The sequence below is a fragment of the Rousettus aegyptiacus genome, unplaced genomic scaffold, assembly GCF_014176215.1.
Source record: "Rousettus aegyptiacus isolate mRouAeg1 unplaced genomic scaffold, mRouAeg1.p scaffold_m13_p_2, whole genome shotgun sequence".
Lineage (NCBI taxonomy): Eukaryota > Metazoa > Chordata > Mammalia > Chiroptera > Pteropodidae > Rousettus > Rousettus aegyptiacus.
In genome coordinates, this window is record NW_023416295.1 from 161,482,690 (window position 1) to 161,503,418 (window position 20,729).

Below are 20,729 nucleotides of genomic sequence, written 5' to 3' on the forward strand. Positions count from 1 at the left end.
CCAACTTCAAGTTCTGTTAAGCTATTTGTGTTCATTATCCCATTTAATTTTCACAATATTCTCATGGCGTTATCCTTATTTTATGTTTGGGAAACTAAGGCATAGTGAAGATTAAGTAACTTGCCCAAAGACAAGCCAGTAAGTGGTGGAGGCGAGATTTCAACTCGGGTAGTTTGATTCTCTCATTCAATGTGCTATGTTACCTTCTTCAAGCAACTTGATAGCAATATTTTTAGCAAGTTAGTAAACAAAGCCTTGGAAAATTTAAATTAAAAGCTTGATAATAGTTGAAACCATAGTATAAGAAGACCATACTGAAGAAAGGACCATTAGGGTTCCATTGAAAACATACATAGTCACTTTAACAGGCTATTATTTCTTTCTATATAAGTGATGCTGTCTTTTAAAGCACCTTTTTTGTTCTACTCTGCAATAGACCTTTGTTTTTTCATCCTCCCTTTTTTCTAGTTTCAATATTGTGAAACTCATTCCTGTTTCTCTGAGTTTCAAAGATTACTTTCTGACCCTCATGTCAAGGCCTGGTCTCAAATTAGGGAACAGACTGAAACTATGCCTGTAATTTCCCATGGGTTCTTTTTCCTCCCACTGTGCCATTTTTTTTTTCTTCTTCTTGAAAGTGAAAATTAGTTGAATGTGAAATTTTGGTATTTTCTCATCACCTTATCTGGAAACAGACTTTTTTTTGGGAGTGGGGGGAGTTATACCAAAGCTTCTTCACTGAGCTAAGGAATCTGACTGCCTTTCTTGACTAGATAGATATGAAGCGTGGTTGAAATGACATATTTGTTTTCCTATATTTGGAATGGATTTTTGGTATGGCTGGAAGATAAGATCTTCCACATTGCTTTGAAATTATATGGAAAACAAAACAGAGCTCTTTAGGACTCGTTTTATTCCTCATTGTGTTTGAAGGTCAATATGGTCTTTCAGAACTGTTATATAGTGCTATGGTTTAGAAATAACACTAATCATCCTTCATTTGAATCGCTTCCTCTTTAAGAGTTTTTTTTTTTTTTTCTTAAGATGTGTGATGAGAGTTTAGTAAATAGGGGGATGCTTAGGAAAACAAGCTATTTTAGGCCTCAGCAAATGTGGGCATTGGTATCTGTGTTCCTTGCTGTCATTTGCCGAATAACAAAATTGTGTTGTCTAAAAATACATACCAGATTCTTTCCTTTGAAATTTGCATTTTCCCCCTTTGCTGAGGGGTATATGTGTATATTTTGATCTATATGATACATTTAGAGAGAATTTTCCAAAGAACGTTTTCACAACCATTTCAACACACAAAGTGAATGAAGAAAAGCTATAGGAAAGGCAGCCAGAAAGAAAACCAAATGGTTAATTTCTGGAAAGCGTATTGTGGTTTATGGAATTTAAAACTTCATCTTGCGCCTGGGGCTTTTGCAAGTAATTTTATATTTAAGAAGCTTGGAAAGATTTAAATAACTATTCAGCTCAAGATCATATCACTGTAACTAGTGGCCAAAGCCCTAAGCCCAGCCTAAGCCCTTAAACATAGGAGTCAGTTAATGGTAATTTCTGCTCTGCTTAATTCCCTGAGTTAGAGAGAGGCAAGAGGCTGATGTATGAGCTCCCATGAGGCTTTTGTCTTGTAAGAATTTACTCCATACCTACAGCCTGAGCCTTTCTGTACACTCAGATTGACCATGCAAATTAAGAGAGTAAACAACATTTTAGTGTTGCTGAAAGTCTCATGGTTTCTATTCTGTAACCCCTCCTCATCCTGAGTTTCCTCCCTTCCTTCGCAAGAGTCCCTGTCATCACAGCAACAGACCACAGTGTCTAGGAGACGGGAAGACCCCCACGGAGCTCTGCCTATATGACGCACAAATCCTTCCTGCTACTTGGAGCTTTGCAGCTCAGATTTCCGCGTTCTCTTTGGAAGCCTTTGCACAGGGACGCATTATAATTTAGGAGATAACTATCTTGTCGATCCTGGGAAACATGGAAGCAATTTTGTTGAAGGTCAGCCATTACTGGCTGAAGCAATGGGGTTATTATTTCCATTTTAGGCCTGAGGAACATCCGCCTGCTATTAGCCAAATGTGGTCCTCCTGTCAGGACCCAGTCCAAAATTGGGTCCTTAGAACTACTCAGTGTTAATCATTTGAAGGAGTATCTTTAGCTTTCATAGTGACTCATGTGGGTGAACCAATCTGTTTAGTCCTACTCACAAAGCTGAACTTTCTTCTGTAAGAGAATGGTCATGCCACGTCACTAGATTTATAGCGACACAACACTCATGTAAGGGTGTGACTGGTGTGTCTTTCTTTCTTTTTTTTTTTTTTTACAATAGCACTCAGGAAGCATTCTCTATTGTGAAGCCTTTTTAGCTTATGGCACCCTAAGTAGATTTTGAAAAGCACTATAGTTGAAGTTAAGAAACAGAGATGGAAAGTTTTTCCAAAACTAGTGGAATATCCCCTATGTAAATTTAGGATATTCAATTTCAGATCCCCAGAAGAACTGAATTTATTTTCTTTTTTTCTTCTTAAAAGTTAGTTGTAGACACTGGCTGATAGAGGGAAGGTCTGTAAAGAAGACGGAATGTACTTCCCTCCCCTCTTAATAATATTCTCCATCTTAACACTGTCTTAGAAACACTGAATTCACTTATGGGGAACTAAAAACAAACCCTAAATATCAAAAATTGTGTCTTCGTAGCCTGTTAAGTCCAAAAATATTACATGTGGGGATTTTAGATATTTATATCAAATTTTGAAATATCACCACTTCCTATTCCATAAAAAAAAATATTCTGCATTTGAGGATTGATATTAAATACATTTCTCAAGACAGGAACTACTGATTTTTATTTGTAGAAGATAACTGGAATATTGATAGCAGCTCAAATCTAGCATCATTTATTATGAGGAAATAATGAGAAATAACTGTTTGTCTCCTAAAGCCTACTTTACAGAGTCCTCCATCTTTTATCGTTTCATGGGGAAGGTAAAATTTGATTTGTCACACTTTATTTCTGTTTCAATATGTAATACTATTCTAAGTCCAATTACAGGATTTTTTTTTTTTTATGGAATTGTTTTTAATTTAGTCTACGCCCTAAACCTGGAATTGAACTTCATTGTTCAGAGAAGGAATATGTCACATGAAGTTTTCAGTGGATCATGATAATCTAACACTATGAGCTAAATTATTTACATGCATGCAAATAATTATCTATCAATTTTAATAGAGCCTCAAAAAATTATCTTTTTTGTTTTAAAAAATGACTGAAATGTGGCTCATTATTTAGTGGATCACAGTCATAAACACATGAGATTCAAATCCAGGTCAGTGTAGTGTCAAAATCTGCTTTTCATGCCATTATGTGTTAATTTTTAAATTCAAGAACTGTCTATATTTGATCAAACAAGAAATTGCATTCTAAGTAATTTATTTAAAGTTTCTAAACTGAGACAATATAATAGAATAGCTAGGAATAGTGATTGATGGGTGGGTGAAGGGTAAGGGAGAGTGGCAGTAAAATGTTATATTGTCTTTTTAAAAATTTTTTAAGTTGTGTTGTCTTGTATCATAGCATAAGACAATAAGTAATGTGTAAAATTGATCCAGAAACAATGGAATACACACATGGATATATCTAAAAGAAGTAAAAACACGAACTCTTAAAGGGAATGGTACCGGGGTTGAGAAAGGGGAAGGGGTAGACAACTGTTGGTTTACATTATAAGCCCTTTGGTACTTGAAGATTTTTAAAATTTATTATCTGACAAAATTTTTAAAAATTTTACCAAAAAAAAAAAAAGCAAACGTATGATCTAGAATGTGTTTTTTTTTGTGATTGCCTATAAATAACCTCTCAGAAATTCCTTAAAATTGTGGACTAGAGGAAAATCTTAGTCTATATCCATTACTGTTACTAATAATGTGAAATTACAGTAAAAGAACATTAACTGAGCAACTGTTTTTTTTTTTTTTTTTTCAAGGCCTCGTTTTAGGCTCTGTGGGAGATAAAAAAAGATGAACGTGGTTTGGCCCCAGGCCCCCATCACATTACAGTCTAGCTGAGGGTTCTGGGTAAGGAGGACATGTAGGTGGGGACAAACAGGAACTCACACTTTGTTTGTGTCTGTTCCACACCATGCTACTTACTTTACCTATGTTATTTTTGATGGAAAACATGTATCATAGAAAAGATAAAATATGGAGAGCTCTATGGGTTTGGTGGGTGGTACATGCTAGAATCAAGCCGCGCATTTAGGATGGGCCTTCAAAGTAGAAAGGAATTTCTTTAGACAGAGATGGGATGGGAGAGGCATCAATATGTTTGCTACTTGAGAAACTCTTGTTCGGACTCTTGTTTCTTTGGTTCCATTTGTGCATATAAGCCATTGGCTAAAATCCGTGGATTTTAGATACGGATCTAAAATGGATTTTTAAAATGGTGTTTGCTCAGCTAAAGAACTTTTATTAAATGTAAGTGCTGGTATCAGGGTTACTTTTTATTGAAACTACTTTCGACTTCACTGCTAGTACAGAATCACAATTAAGAATTGAGTACAAACACTCCTATCAATCAAGTGAGAGAAAAGCTAAGGCAAATGTGGAGATGACATGAATTTTGTATTTATTTTTGATTTTTAAAAATTGTCCACATCTTCAGGAATATTTGAGCTTTGTTTTTTAATGTAATTTATTTGTTTAATTTCCTTGGGACTGTACTTAGTTGCATGTCAGTTACTGAGGCCAAGTGGGGTTAGATTTTAAAGATTCTTCATTTTGAGAGCATGACCTCTTCACCGTCTTCCCTAGTTTTTCAAAGCTTCGTGCTTCTACTCCAAGTAGAGACATTCATAACTGGAGAAGAACTCTGATTTTCAGCATTTTAGAAATCACATCAAAACTATAGCACTAACAATAAATAATTAAATATCAGAAGTTCAAAATAAACATACAACTTTTTGTATATTGAATTTACTTTGTCTCTTTCATTTGGACAGTAAGAGCTAAAGGTGAACATTGTCACCTGGTAGAATTAATTTGAGAGCGTCCTTGCAAGATCAATCTGAGAGTGATCACTTTCCATTTAGGAAGTTTACAAAAGTCCTTGTTTTACAGGAGCCCCTGCTTTGTCATGTTTGATTTGAATGAATGACTTTACTGCCAGAAATTCCAGACCATTATATTATACTTTTCGAAAGTATATTTTATATTTCTTCTAGAGCAGAGAAAGAAAAATAACTTAAGGGATTCTACATGTGATCTGAATGTAGAAAATCTTATATTAAATTAGTTCCTTAATGGTTTAACGTCTGTAGTCCTCATCTTGAATTCTCAGCTTTAAATACTTAATAACCTCCACTGCCACAATCTGAATTTTTAAATGACTTTAAAATTATAAAAATATTTTTATTGCAAAAAACATAGAAAAGATAACTAATAAATCAAAATATACTCATAATTTCACAGCTGAGAGATAACTTCTATACCCATTTGAAATATTTTTCTTTTTTTCTAGTCATTTAAGCAGGTTGTGTGTTTTTAATACACTTGATACATATCTATATGTTTCCTTTTATCCATTTTCCTAGCTTTTTCATTATATCTTAAGCATTTAATGACCTGAATGCTTCCTTCATGTTGCTTCTTTTGAAACTTCTTATACTCTTAAAATGTCCTCTAACAAAAAATTGATTAAAAATTTGTGAAATTTTAGTTATTAAAATTATAAGTATTTTGTAGTCATTACTACTACCTGAATTTATGAACTACTGACTACCACAAACAATAAGCAAATATAGTGAACTTCTGTTAGTCTATTTAGGAAGTCACTTGCTTTTTAGGTTATATAATAGCTTTTGTTTTGGCCCGAAGTACTAGAACATGGGATTTTGGTATTTCCAATTATTTTATTTCTAATAGCCTCTTTTGTGACTGCTTAGGTACTAGTTAAGAGCGTGGATGGTATTATATCATTACAACTCAGTAGCTGTGTGACTTTGAGCAAAGTATTCCTTCTCACTGCATGTCCTCTTCAAGATGAGAGACAAAATGAGATAATAAAGTACATAGCTCAGAACCTGGCAAATAGGCGGTATCGAATGTGCTTGTGTTTTGTTTTGTTTTCATTGTCATTGTGAGGTTTTTGGTTATTGAACAAAACAAAGGTGACTAGCTTTAGGAAAGGTTGATAAGCATTAGAACTTTTTTCTACCCATTCAAAGTAGCTGGCCATGGGGGAAAAAGCAAATAACCCATTTTAATTCTGGGCAGCAGGAAGCATCTTTGTTCTGTCCCATTGGGAAGCTAAGTCTTGAGATAACTTCACACTTCACTATGAGGCAACTGCATACAAGCATTTAAAAAATTCTCTGCATTGCTTGACTTTCCCAGAGAACTGACTTACGCCTTCCTGCTCATTATTCAATAGCTAGTTTCTATATAAATACCAGTCTTGCTCTAATAAATGATTGTGGATGGTGATAGTAATGGCTTCCATTTACTGAGTGCCGACTGTGTGACACCTAAAAGCTTATTGTGCATTATCTCATTTAGTCCTCAGGGCTACTCTGTGAGACTGTTTTTATCACCCCTATTTTATGGATGAAGAAACTAAGATTTATTGAGACTTAATGTTATCTAATAAGGATTTAAATGCTGGTCTGCCTGACTCCAGAATCTGAGCCTTTAGCTTTACTTGTATCTCTGCTGCCTTTGTTTTGTAATTATTACGTAGCCTCATTCATTTGTTTACTCTACATGTGTTGAGCTCCTGCTCAGTGCTGACCTGTTCTAAGTGCTGGGTTAGAGCAGACAAAAGTCCCTGTCCTCTTAAAGCCTACCTTCTATTATATTTAGCTTACTAGTATTCATTTTCTTCCTAGAAGGAGCATGCCTATAAGACAATGAGTGTCTTATTTCTCTTGAGTTTTAGAGATATAACTGAAATTTTATTCAAAGCTAAGAATAATTCTTGGGCTTATAAAATAATTATTTTACCAAAATATTGGAAGTTAGGCTGTGCCTGATTGTATTCATCAGACTATGTGTTTATTTTAGCACTGGCTTATAGTCCTTCCAGACTCCTCAAATTGAAGATGTTCTTACTGGTACTTTAAGAAGTATTCATAGCTTTATAATTGTTTATGATAAAGTTGCTTCTTGAGATCTTGGTTTCTTTGACTTCCTTAAATGTTCTATAAGTGCGTGGAACAGCATAAAAATATTCATCAGAACATAGCAAAAATACATCAGATAAAACTAGTACAAGAGCTTAATTACTTTATAGAATAAATAAAAGTATTTTGATATAATTGAAAAAAATACATGATAGATTGAGAAGTCCAACTGTAAAGGAAAAAAAGTGATGCATTTTTTCTTTGATATTAAGAATATTAAATACTTCTCTACAAATGAATTGTTATGTTGTTAAAAGAATATGTATCAAACTGTTTGTGTTGAATGTTATTTAATAGCCATACAGAAGCTGAAAATAATTTTAAATATCCTTAGATGCAGGCTACCATGTTATATTCTTCACCTAGGAAATCATCAATAAATACTGATAAAGAATGCAGTCTAAAGAACATGGTATTGCAGTAGAGTAGTTGCCTTGCTTTTGCATTGAAAATGCAATGAAACCTTTTTGACCCTGTAAGGAACAGGTAGCTGATAATTTTTTGAAAGTCATTTGTCCAAGAGGGAGGATCATGGGCAAACCAGCTGCTATTCATTTTAGATTTTGACATTATTTCTCCTTGAGACCCTAATGCCGGGCTCTCTGATAACCGGTGCAAACTCCATGAATATCTTTCATTTCTCTAGAAGGAGGTGTGGATTTGCAAGGCTACCAGTTGGATATGCAAATACTACCTGACGGCCCAAAGAGTGATGTGGACTTTTCAGAGATTCTTAATGCAATACAAGAAAGTAAGTTCACTCAAATTTTAAATTCACCATGAAAGGAGAAACTATTATAATCCTTGGGAGGGGTATTAAAACTAAACACCTTGGATACAAAGCTTTGAAAAAATATGATGATGTTTTATAAGAGATATTAGGTAAAATAATTTTGAGACTAGAAGAGATGGTTAGTGAAATAAGAGTTTAGTTTGTGAAACTGAACCACATAATATTGGGATCTTTGAAGAAGTGTGTGGAAAACCGTAGTGGAATTATAAATTCTGTAAATTGAAAATGCTATAATATTTACTAAATCACTAGGTATTGTAATTTTTTAGATTCCTTGATTAATCATAATGAAAGAAATATTTTAAGAAAGCAGACTACTATTCCTTTGCTGAAATATAAATAGTAGGAAGTAAGTGTCAATGCAGTAAACTGAAATTAGGAATTTATTCTCCAAAACAGGTATCTGAGGTCATTGATGATGGGTTGTGACCCATAAGTGAACCCCTCTCTTCTAAGCATTTTGATTAATCAAGGTTTACTCTTCTTATACTACTTTATTTGTGTTTTCTAGATTTCACTACGAATTTTATCATAATATATTTACTCAAGTTATAGATTAAGTATTGAGAACGAGTATGCAGTATTACATACTAAGTCATTAGCATTTGTGTCTTGTTATCCGAGCTCTAATTCTAGATTGTCATGCTCCTCCTTTACTATCAAACAGTATTATAAGATGTTGCATTTGAAGGATTTGGATCTGAAGAGCATTGCATAGAGAACTACTGCAATTTTTTTTTGCTAAGTTTACTTTTGTGACATTGCATTTTTTAATAACAATTCTAAGCATTTTTATAGTTGTCCTCTAGTGTCATGATACTTCCCTCCTGACCTTATCAGATAATTAATACATCTTCACTTCATAGGTAGGACAACTTAGAGTGAGAGAAGTTAAGTACCAAGGTAATATGATAAATAATGGAGACCAGACTAGAATGGGGGGCGGGGTAGTCTCCTACCCTCCATTTAATTCCTTTGTGAATGCACTCGGTATAGGCTTTAAACTCATTGAGGTGAAGGATCCTAATGTTGAAGACGAGGCTAGTTCTGAGGGCCATCCCTTCAGATGAGGTTAATGAATAGGAGAGAAAAAATTTCCCCAGCGGAATAAAAATCAAATTAATAGACATTGGAAAGGAAATAACTTTTCATAGTAAGTTATAAAATTATGTAATTACTTCATCTGATTTGAAAGATGATAGATTATACAATGCTGAAAGGATTTTAAAAATTTTTAATAAATGATGAAAGCTGGTTTCTGTGCAAGTACAGGAGATGAACTTAAATTTTTTAGGGCTGAGTGAATTTATAGCAAAGTGAACTAAATGTTTGAGACCATATAGTAATTTTTGTTAGCTTATCTTCGTAAAGACACATTCGTATATGATGTTAACTATTTTATAGTTTAGCATAGTGACTCCTTTCCGAACAGACAGAAGAGTATAAGTGTAAGTATTTAATATTTAAGTTTAATAATAATGAAAAGGAAATATTACTTCACTTTAAAATGCAAATCAACTTTTTTGTAGGTTTAAAATTTTTCTCATATTTTGGAAGTAACCTATTTGTTTTCTTGTTAAAAAATAAGTTTTATGCTAAGTAGGTTTGGGAAGCTCCCCACATAGCCTGGGTCCTTTCTGTTTCTGGTAGGAAAGATTTGGGCCATTCATCTGCCTTCAATCTTTGTCTAGATTTCAAATGTGATTCAGATGCTTAACTAGTTTGCTGATATTTCTAAACATAAAAATGCATAGTCTGGTTTTTCAAGGGACTGTACCTTAGATTGTTGTTTGTAGGAAACTTTGAGAGACCAACATATAAAAATGTAAAATATGTGTATGATTTGAACATCATTACAACTCCTTGAAATATTTTTGTTGCAATTAGCAGGGTGATGGAAAGATGTCATCGGTTTCTTAGAATTTTGTGAACATATATGTATGATCTTCAAGATCAAGCTACAGGGAAGAGAGAGATAGAACATGTGAAAGAGAGGGAGGGAGGGAAGGAGGGAGGGAGAGGAGAACGTATGTATTTCAAACATTTTTAGAGTCTGAGATAGGCTAGCATTATGGTAAGCGCTTTTCCATTCTATCTCTTTTCATTGTTAAAACAACCCTAAGTAATAGCAGATAGTCATTTAATCATTTTTTAAAGTGAAAAAAACTGATTATACCTCCCCAAAGCTATATGAAAAATATGTGATTAGAGTCATGATTTAATCATTTGTCAGCCCTTGTTCTGCTAAATAAAAGGTTAAATTAAAATGATTAGGAAAAACGAACTACTTTGGATATAAAAATTTTTATTTCTGCGTTGTTATATCTTAACGTAAGAATTCCTCCCTATGCTTCTACACTGTAAAATACATTTACAGTCTTTTTCTTATAGTGCTTATGTGCTTTCTTTTGAATAGCTTTCTCTATTCAAAAGAAGATACCTCAGAGTGGCTGGCTATCCATAAGTTATTTCTCAACTTCCCCCATATCAGATACATAGCTTATAAGGAAGAAAAGTGTTACTTTATCCATTCATCCATCTTCCCATCTATCCATCTCACCTGCTATGTGCCAGGCACTGTGCTAGGCATACTATTTTGAAGCAATATTGAATGTTTCGGCGTGTAGTTCAATTCAAGAAAAATGAAAATGTTCACACAGATCACATTTTGTTGTTCACAATGAAAACAACGACTTTCTAGGAGAAGAGTTTTTATGTGTGGCCATATAATGGATAGGAAAAGAAGAAAAGAGGGAGACGGAGAGAAATTTCCTAAGACAACCCTCTCAGAGTGTCCTGCAGTGGTAGCATGGCTTCTTGTGGGTGGGTGAAAAGGAAGGGATGGAGAATGGCTGTGCTGTGTGCTTGGAAAGCTACTCGTGAGCCACCCAAATGCCAGCCATGACTGACATTCCCCAGGCTGAGGAAGGAACAGATCCTGCAGCATTCAGGGAACTTTAGAGACTGTGGAATGGCAGCGGTATCATCTTCCTGTTTCTTTGTTGTGTCTTTCGTACCTTGAGCCAGAGTGTGGAATATAGTAGCTACTTAATAAATTATGTTAATGAGTGAGTGAATGAATGAATTCCATTGTAGACCTGCAAAGGGGGCAGCTCCGCAGTAGCCAGTGTGGCTCGGAGGCCTGACCTTCTGCTGTTTATAAAACCTCTGGAACCTTTGTACTGTCCTGAATGTGTGAGGGAGAGGGGTGGGATTGTCAGCGATGACCTACAAAACTAAACTCTGCATCAAGCCAGTGGGATGGGGCCTGGGGAATGACTTAGCTTGATGTAATGATAATGGGTGAAAGTCTTACCCTTGATTCCCAGCATATGCAGATATAGACCGTGGGGACTCTTGAGTGGCATTCGTACCCTGCAAACGTTGTTATGTTGTAATCCGTTAGGTTCAAATGAAGGAAAGGGAGCACAGAGCAGAGTGCTCGAAATGAGAACGCAAAGGTTGGGAGGATGATTGGGTGGTTGGCACCCTATTGTCCGACCTGTGTGCTTGCACGTGTGGCTGTGTAATCAGACAGCTGGCCCTCCATCGGTGGTGCTCTGTGCTTCTGCGGCTGAGGGGCCTGAGTCATTTCTCTCTGCCATCCAGTGAGTCATTTCGAATCTGATTTCTTGAGCCCTGATTTCCTATTTTATTTCTAATCTTGTAGTCATGCTCTTTAAAGAGGAAGATGGGGGAGAGGGAGGAGCTGACGTACATTGAACTAGTAATCTTGTTTGGCAACTCTGTGGTTGACCTTTTTACCTATGTTATTTAGTGTTAAATTCTCTTTGCCTCAATTTCCACGCCTGTAATGGGGAGCTAGTCATAGTCAATCCATGTAAAGCTTGGCGCAGTGTCCGGCACACAGTAAATGTTATATAAGTGTTGGCTACCACCTTGTCTGCATTCCTCTTAACAGTTCTGCATGGCAGATTGTATTATCTTCACTTAAAGAAATTAAAGTTCAAATAAGATAAATAACCCAATCTAATAGAAATTAAATTAAAGCTTAAATAAGTTAAATAACCCACAGAGCTCGTGCTTCTTCCTGAGAAAGGAGAATCATGGTCAGTAGACATTGAGGATCTTCACCACAAAACACCGTTGGCCTCATTTCGGGCTGTGAACAAGGTAATCAAGGTTACTGAGCAAAGCTTGAGTTAGGTACACGGTCTCTAGACATCATTCCCGCGGCCGTGAAAAGGTGCCATCTGTCTCTGCCTTGTTATAGAGGTGATGAAGGTGTCTGTCTTGTCTTTAGAATGAGGTGGAGTAGCCAGAAAAGGTCTTCATAAAAAATACACTGTCCCAGGCACGAACAAGTTAATGACCTTGGCCCCAGTGCTCTGTGGGCACCCCAGGCCATCTATGAGTCTCCGTTTTCCAAACAGCATTACTGAGCCAGGAAATGTCAATGAAATTATTTTATTAATGACCACATAATTTTCAAAGGCATATTGTCATTCTCAAAATATTTCAAGTAAACTTCCCATAGCAGAAAAAACAAATGCCTACTCTCATGTTTATATTGGTGAAGACTGCAACTTTCTTACCGCAGTTTTTCTCTGGGTATATGTTAACATACACATAATTGTCATAACATACTAAAAGAGGTTTCCAAACTGTTTTTTTCTTCCAAATATGTTTTTATATACAATCTTAATATTTAAAACAGAGAGCAGCTGTTTGGAGTAGCTGGGATTGAAGTGGGCTTTGCCCACTCAGTTTCATCTTTGCCTCCTGCACGGCTCCCAAAGTGCCCAAAGGGATTCCGGGGTTCCAGGGAACACACTTTGAAAACTACTAATCTATTGGAAAGGAATAAAATCAGCTAAGTAAATATTTATATCCTTTCCAAGTACTTTATTCCCCCCCCCCTTTTTTTCTTATTGGTAAACTAGACATTCTTTGCCTTAGGGCTATTATCAGATTCATTTGAAGAGTAATGAACATCTGTAGAGTCCTAGGCTTGCTAGTGTCATATAAATGCTAAGTAGTATTTAGTTTTAAAAGTTCCAGGCTAAGGTGCTCAAAGCAGTGCTGAGTCTGTGTTTCCTTGAATTTTTAAAAACATTTAATCTATTTGTTAAATTTAAAAAAGTGTCAGACCTGTCGAACTACAGATGTAAAGTCTCGTTTAATTCAGATAAATGTTAGAACCGTGGCAAGATAATTGTTTGGTGGTTAAATGACTTCCTTTTCCTGAAAGCCTAAAATGATATGAGAATGATTTCCAACAATAAAAGAAAAAGCCCAGCTAGAAATAGCATGGATTTGAGAATAAGAACTGGGTTAAAATTCCTCTTTGTCACTTACTATCTGTGTGGCCATACTTAGCATCTCTGGACCTGGCTTTCTTCTCATAATACCTGCCTCATAAGGTGTTCTGAGGACGAAAGAAAACAGGTCCAACAATTCTTAAAGCACTGTCGACTCTCAATTATAATCTGTCCTCACTTCCTTCTAAATTAATGCCTGAGCCTAGGAGAGAAACAGATTCTTTTAAATAATCTCATTAAGATAATGAGAATAAGAAACGATAACAATTAGCTTTTATTTATAATAACATAGCTTTATTTTTAAATGGACACTGAGCACCTATTTGCTAGCTCTGATGTCAGTCTTGGAGCTGCCTTGAGCCTTCACGTGAAAGGGATCCAAGAAGTAAAGGTGAATCTTATAAAACAGCTAAATAAATGTTCAGATTGAGATATAAACAGTCTTTTTTTTTTTTTTTTTGCACATTTAATTATTCCTGAAGGTGTCCTTTTTTTTTTTTTTTTTTTCATTTTCTAATGAGGCTTTGAGGTCAATATGCAATACCTTCAGAATTCTGAGTATCAGATGTAATAATGTAGAACTCGGGACAAAAATAGTATAATGAACTGGCACTCTGCAGAACAAATATAGATACTTAGATTATGCTGCTCAACCCTCTCATGTCTTCAGTGACCTATAATTTCTTGCATCAGAAAATACTGAAATTAAAGTACTTCTTTCCTGTAATACCAAAGTGGGGTTATTCTGCTACATTTGGAAAATAGGGAATTAAAAGAGCAGTGAGTTAGACTATTTGATTTTTTTTTGATATTTTTTCTGTTTTAGACTATTTCTAAAAAATATTGTTTTTTTTTTCATTGCCTTTATAGCACCAATTTCTCAATTTTATTCTCTTATTTGGAAGTACGAGACTTCCCACTTGTGTCTTGGTCATGTTTATATTTCTAGCACCTAAACTAGATGTTGGTTAAATGAACAGATGACTGAAGATAATCAGTTTGTTTATTTGAGCCCTTGAAGTATATTTCTGGTCTTTATTTCCATATAGAATGAATAATAGCTAATATCGCAAATGACTTTTACTAAAGAAATAATGGCAAATATCTGATGAGCAGATTCAGTACTACCACAGTAAATTTGCCTTCCCACCATAAAGAAGGTGAGTTCTGCCTGCTTCCTGGCCCTTGTACTTCTCTGGGACATCATAGCGAGCCAGCCCTCAGAAATCTCTGCTATGCTACATTTGATGATTTACTCAGACTCTGTAGCTGATTTTTAGTCTTCCCAGACAGTTTCAGTTTCTTGTTCAGTTGTTATATGTGATTTCCAGCTGTTCCCTCACCTCCCATCCCCCACCCCCTGCCCCCAGGTCTTTTTAGGCTGAGTACCTGCTTTTGTAAAGAAAATCGTCAGGTTGTCTCCCTTGCTTTCCCAAATGCATGGTCTCCACCTGCCCTTACCCATCTCAGCTGCCCAGTTCTGTTCACACAGTTTTTCCTGAATCTGAGTGCAGTACAGTTTCATTATTTGGGTAACACTTGAATTTTTGCATTCTCTCTCCATCTCGACTTTCTTAATAGACTCCTCAGAACAATAGGTTCCCTTTCTTATTTAATGAAGCTAACAGCAGAATTGTTTCAGGAGATCCTTATCAGACATTTTTATTTGATAAAAAAGTATAAGGGAGGTGATGGTATCCATTAATAAGTGACCTTATTTGGACGTAGAGTATGTTTGTGACATTCATGCCCACAGGAAGAAAGGCCCCATTCCTATCTTGGCTGGACAGTAAGCTCTTTGAGGACAGGGGCCACGTTTGTTGTATCCAATATTTGAGCCCCAGTACCTAGCCCAGCTCAGTGTCTGGCCATGGTAGGCACATGATAAATACATGTTGAATCAATAACTTCTTAAAAATTGGTTAACTGCAGAAACTAGAGGTTGTTTTTAAAGAAAATGATGTAAGTTTGCATCAAAGGATATTGTGCTTTGTTTCTAAAACTTACCTTGTAGTTAAAGCTGATAGATCAGTAACAATGGTGAAATATTGATGAAGGACATGTTTCTTTTGTCTGTGGAATATTTCTATAGTCTACAGTCTTTCTGACCATGCATTCAGCTGAGCATTTTCTGACATTTCAGCATTTTGAATCTCTGCTGAAGCTCTTGAGAGGCCGGCAGGTGATTATGATGCCTTAACATCACTTATTCTCTAAAAATCAGATCACCATAGCACACTGATTTCTCTTGAGCACCCAGGAAGCCCAGACAGTTATTCTGATGGGCAAAAGTAAGGAGAGCAAAGGGCTTCTCTCCCTTTAACCAAGCTATCTGGTCCCTCTAGAATCAAATAGTTGAGACTTTAATGAGCAGGATTTCTCAGCTTTAGTACTATTGACATTTGAGCTGGAGAACTGTTTGTCATAAGACTGGTGCATTGTAGGATGTTTAGCAGCATCCCTGGCCTCTACCCACTAGATAACACTAGCACTGCCCCCAATAACCAAAAAATGTCTCCAGACAATGCCAGATCTCTCCAGGTTGACAATTTGGTCCCCGTCGAAAACCACAGATATAGAGGGCTTTGTCGAACTGATGATGCTTACACCAGAATGTGATACTGGCAGATGACCTGGGAGTTGTGTGTGGCAAAAGCACAGGGACAGTTCTCATAGACGGATGGCTGAGTGTTCAAGAGTTTCATGGGCCAGGCACCGGGGCATGAATCTCAGTGTCCTCTTTATCCCACACCTCATCCCAGTCCATCCCTCGTAACAACCATTCCAACTCGTAAATGCCTCCTTTGTCTTCTTGTATCATTAAGGCTAAAATGCTAACTTGGCTCCCAGATTCTAAGATTGACAAACTAGTATTCTTGTGGATCTGCTATGTGTCAGCCACCCTGCTAAAATGTATATTATCTCATGTAATCCTCTTACCCACCCCGAGAGTTTTCTGTAACTGTTCTCACCAGCGAGGAAATGGATGCACAAATTCACACAAGTGGTAGAGTTTGGAATAGCTAGTGTGTATTCTGACTTTGCTTACAAAGTATTTTACCATATTGTTCAAATCTCACCAATATCTACTTGAAATAGAATCACTATCTAGTTGAAAATTTAACCAGTATCTGCTTGAAGCTGTGGAGCTCCTGTCTTGTGATTAAGAATCGTGTTAGGAGAAATGTGTATGCAACAACCTAAAGCCATAGATGCTGGAAGAAAGGAGGCTCTCAGATGTCTTTACACAGTGACCACTTTGCGGTCGTCATTCTGTCATCCAGCAAATATGTGTTGAGTGCTTATTTCATGCCAGGACCTCTGTGCATCAGTCAAGACAGACAAGGTTCCTGTCCATATAGAACTTATACTCTAATAAGGTAAATATCCAATACACAAGTAAACAGAAATATAAAGAACCTACTTACAGATTGTGATAAGTGCTGTGAGGAAAATGAGCAGTGAGAGGAGATAATTGGGTGAGGGGGAACTTCTTTACATAGGGTCGTCCAGGAAGTTATCTCTAATCTCGACACTTCCCACAACACTGTACATACAGCACTTCCTCCAAAAATGTCAGTACCTGTCCTTGAGTACCTGGTCCAGAGCAGGTGCTCCTAAACCTTGGTTGTATGAAAAAGCCATGATGGAGTGCTTTTTATGTAACTGCAGAGTCTAAAAGCCTGTAATAAACATATTGGTGGGGTTTTTTCCCCCCTGCTATAACAAATCACAAATTTAGTAGCTTAAACGCAACACAGATTTATTATCTTACAGTTCTGGAGGTCAGAAGTCATCAAGGTGTTAGCAAGACTCTGTTCCTCCTGGAGATTCTGGGGAGAATCTGCTTTCTTGTCTTTTCTGTCTTCCAGAGGCCGCCTGCATTCCTTCACTTGTGGCCCTACCTTCCTTCATCAAAGCCAACCGCATAGCATGTTCCAACCTCTCTCTCTGATTCTGACTATCTTGCCTCCCTTGTAATTGCCTACCCATGTAATCCTGGGTAATCTTCCTGCTTTAAGATCTTGACTTAATCATATCTACAAAGTCCCTTTTGCCGTGTAAGGTAACATTCGCATGTTCCAGGAATTAAGTCACTTTTGGGGGCCACGATTCAGTCTGTCACAGTAAGCAATAAATGTTTGTTTTATCCCCATACCTGTCTTATTTAACAGATGGAAAATGAAGTTAAATGAATTTCCTAATATCACATACTTGGACACAGCTTTAGATCCTGGTCACTCCATCTAAATACGTCATCTTTATTCTCTCTATATCCAAACTCTATTCTGTTTTTTATAGCACACACCACACTGTACATGTCTTTGTTTTGTTTCCTTATTAACACAAGGGCAGGAAGATGTAACACTTTTATTCACCCAGGTATGGCCATCATGCAATCTGTGCCTGGGCACATAGTGTGCACACCTCTAAAGATCTTTTGAATGAAAGAGTGAATAGTCTTTCACATGCTTGGGTAAGCAGAACCCAGTCTCCTATGAATTTTTCTGTCCAGTGCCTCCTGACAGGTTAAAAAATCCTTAGTCATTTTGAAAGCATCAAATGAAAAAGTGAGCTTCAATATTGGTCCATGACTCGAGTTGATAAAGACAAGACCCACATCCAGCATTATATTTTCTCATGCACTAGTGCCGAACTTTCCTTTTTGGTATGCTGCAAGGCACTGTGCTTTTCAACATGGTGTCTTGTATTTGGATCTCCCATATACAGCGCTTTATGTATTGACATCTTAGCATCAACAGTCTTTTGGGAGAACCCCTAAGTGGCTCACTTCATAATTTCAATCCACGATTAGAGAAGAAGAAAGGCAGACAGTCTAACTGCATGCTTTATGATTGCACTGGCTTTTCTCTATTAAACCTTAAAGAAGTCACAGAGAAGGAATAAAATCACAGTTTTACTGAACCATGGAAGTACACATTTATGAGTTCGCTTAGTAAGTTGTATGGCACTTAAATGAAAAAGAGTATATTAAAAAGTATAGGTCATCTACAGAGAATGCATTCTTAGAAGTCTTAAATGACAGTGCCTTATGCTAAACAGCTAAGTGAAGGAAGGCAAAACACAACACCTCCTGTTATGGAAGACAAGTTACTTTACAGAATTACTTCGCTTAGCTTCTCATTGTCCTTAATCTCACCAAGTGGAGACATTGTTTGGTCAAACATACTTACATCTGATATCCTTTTCTCTTAGGAAATAAATACCTATCTTTCCAGGTGTTATTGAAACAATGAAACCAAATACGAAGCCAAAGGGAGGTGCCTTCTCTTCTGGTATAGCATTTAAGTTCCCAGATCCTTAATCCTACTTGAAATGTGTTTGCTTCGGTTGCAGTGGCCAAGGATGTCAATATTCTCTTTGATGAATTAGAAGCTGTCAACAGTCCTTGCAAAGATGATGATTCTCTCCTTCACCCTGGAAACCTGACCAGTACTTCAGATGATGCTAGCAGATTGGAAGCAGGGGGAGAGGTAAGAGTGTGTCGTTTCCTGAAAACATAATTCTTGATTCAGGCAGGAACCCATAAAGCAGTGGACAGTTTAATGTAATCATCTCATTGAAATTTAGGTTCCTGGAAAACAAGGGGCAGATTTTACATACCTTTGGTGTACTCCGTGGTCTGGTAGGTTTTAGGAATCCCAAATCTACTCAGGCTCAGACAAACTGTCAGTGGGTGAGATTTTTCCCATGTTATACCTGAAGATTTATACAGAAGGAGATTGTTAAAACCACCTGTCATTTTAAGATAATTGACATTCTGGGTGTCACTAACTAGTAAAAAGTAAGCTTTACAAAGATGGACTTTCTAGGTACAAGTTCCCTTGTACCTAGAACAGTGATGCAAATGGACCAGCCCTCAGTAGATTGCATTGTCTCCAGCATCTCTGAGTTTCCGTTTGCCTCTGTAATCTGGAAACTCATTGTAATTGTAAATAGACCCATCTGTTCATATGTCCATTTGGAAAGAGAAGTATTTTGTTAGAGGCATTCACTTTTGCTCAGGTTGTGTCTCAGTAGAGTTCGGTATCTCCTTTGTATATGCACTAGATATAGATAAAAGGAATACAAAATAAACATTTATTTACTACAAATTCCTAATGTTTCTATTATTCCAGAGCCAAGCAATTGAAAGGATGACATATTAGAACAAGGAAAATTGTTTTCTTCTACTAAGCTTCCCAGACTTCTCCCTACAAACACCATATGCTACTATGTTACTTTATTTTTAAAGAATAAAACCATTTTATCACCTTCTTTCTCACAGATACTTTTAATACTTGATATGATATAAAGGAGAGAGAGTGAAAGAGACCTCAGAAAGCAACGAGTCTCATCCCCTTTACTTATTAGTGAGGAAATATTCTCAGGAAGGTTAGGGCTTTACTAACCCTCCTCCTGATGCCTGATTTTGCAGGCAGGTCTTGATGTGCTAAATTTATAGGATAGCTCCCTTGCATAGCAAATAATAGTTAAGAAAGTGTTTACTTGGATAGGCTTCTGAGTACCTCTTAAGGCAATCAGTGAGAATTAGTCATCGATTGTAAACATCTACACCGAGTATGAGGCATGGGTATTTTTATCTCTCCTGCCTAAGATGTTCCTTTTGGATGAGATTGCATACATGGCCGTCGTATGCAAGAAGAGCATTTCTGGCGATGGCCTCGGTGGTCTGGCATGTTTGCTCATTTCATACTAATATTTGGAAACTTATGTATTCTGTGGCTTAGAGAAATGTAGCTCCCCCATTTCCATTTTCTAGTTTACAGATGTATTTTTTCTGAAATCTCTCAGCCTGAGAATCCTGGTTCCAGCCTGGCCAGCCCACACTTGATGGTCTCCTTCAGTGTTGTATGTACATGATTACAACAGACCCCTGGAGCCTGGACAAAAATTACACCTACTGTTTTAGTTCTGTAATTTTTATATATGTAATCACTGCAAAATAATATTTGCAACTTATGTGTAAGTTACAAAGCATAATAGTAAAATCAACTCCTTGAACCACCATCCAACTTATAAACTAGAATGGTATTTTTCAAACTATGGTGGCAACCTAATTGTAGGTTACCAACTCTCATTGTTTTTTAATGGAATGGAAAATTAATATTAGTGTGTATGCAAGTAGAAAGGGTAAGTATTAATGTGTAAAACTTTTGTCTCAGATATTTTGTGTGTGTTTACATATATACATAAATATCGGAAAGTTAAATGTTTTTCTTACTGTGGGCAAAAATATTCAAAAAACATTGAACCAGAATGTTACTAAAGCTATCAAAGTTACTTAAATCCCATTCTACTTGCCAGAGGTACCATCTTCCTGAATTTCTGCGTTTTTTGCTCCCTTACTCTAAAAATAGTTTTACCATGTATATATATAGCCTTAACAACTTCTTTTTTAGATTTACTTAGTTCTTTGTAAAAAGTGGTATCACATAGTATTAA

General features: G+C 36.4%; 1 protein-coding gene across 8 annotated transcripts in view; it reads left to right on the top strand.

Moving 5' to 3' along the window:
* Positions 1–20,729, top strand: part of ANO4 (anoctamin 4) — a 322,241-nt gene that overhangs the window by 157,828 nt on the left and 143,684 nt on the right. For 6 of the 8 annotated variants that reach the window (XM_036237351.1, XM_036237349.1, XM_036237352.1 and 3 more), the window contains 2 exons: positions 7,834–7,938; positions 18,621–18,757. In XM_036237351.1, coding sequence (XP_036093244.1) covers positions 7,834–7,938; positions 18,621–18,757 — 242 coding nt within the window. The remainder of the gene's footprint in view (positions 1–7,833; positions 7,939–18,620; positions 18,758–20,729) is intronic. The other 2 variants (XM_036237354.1, XM_016127018.2) reach the window with 1 other exon arrangement.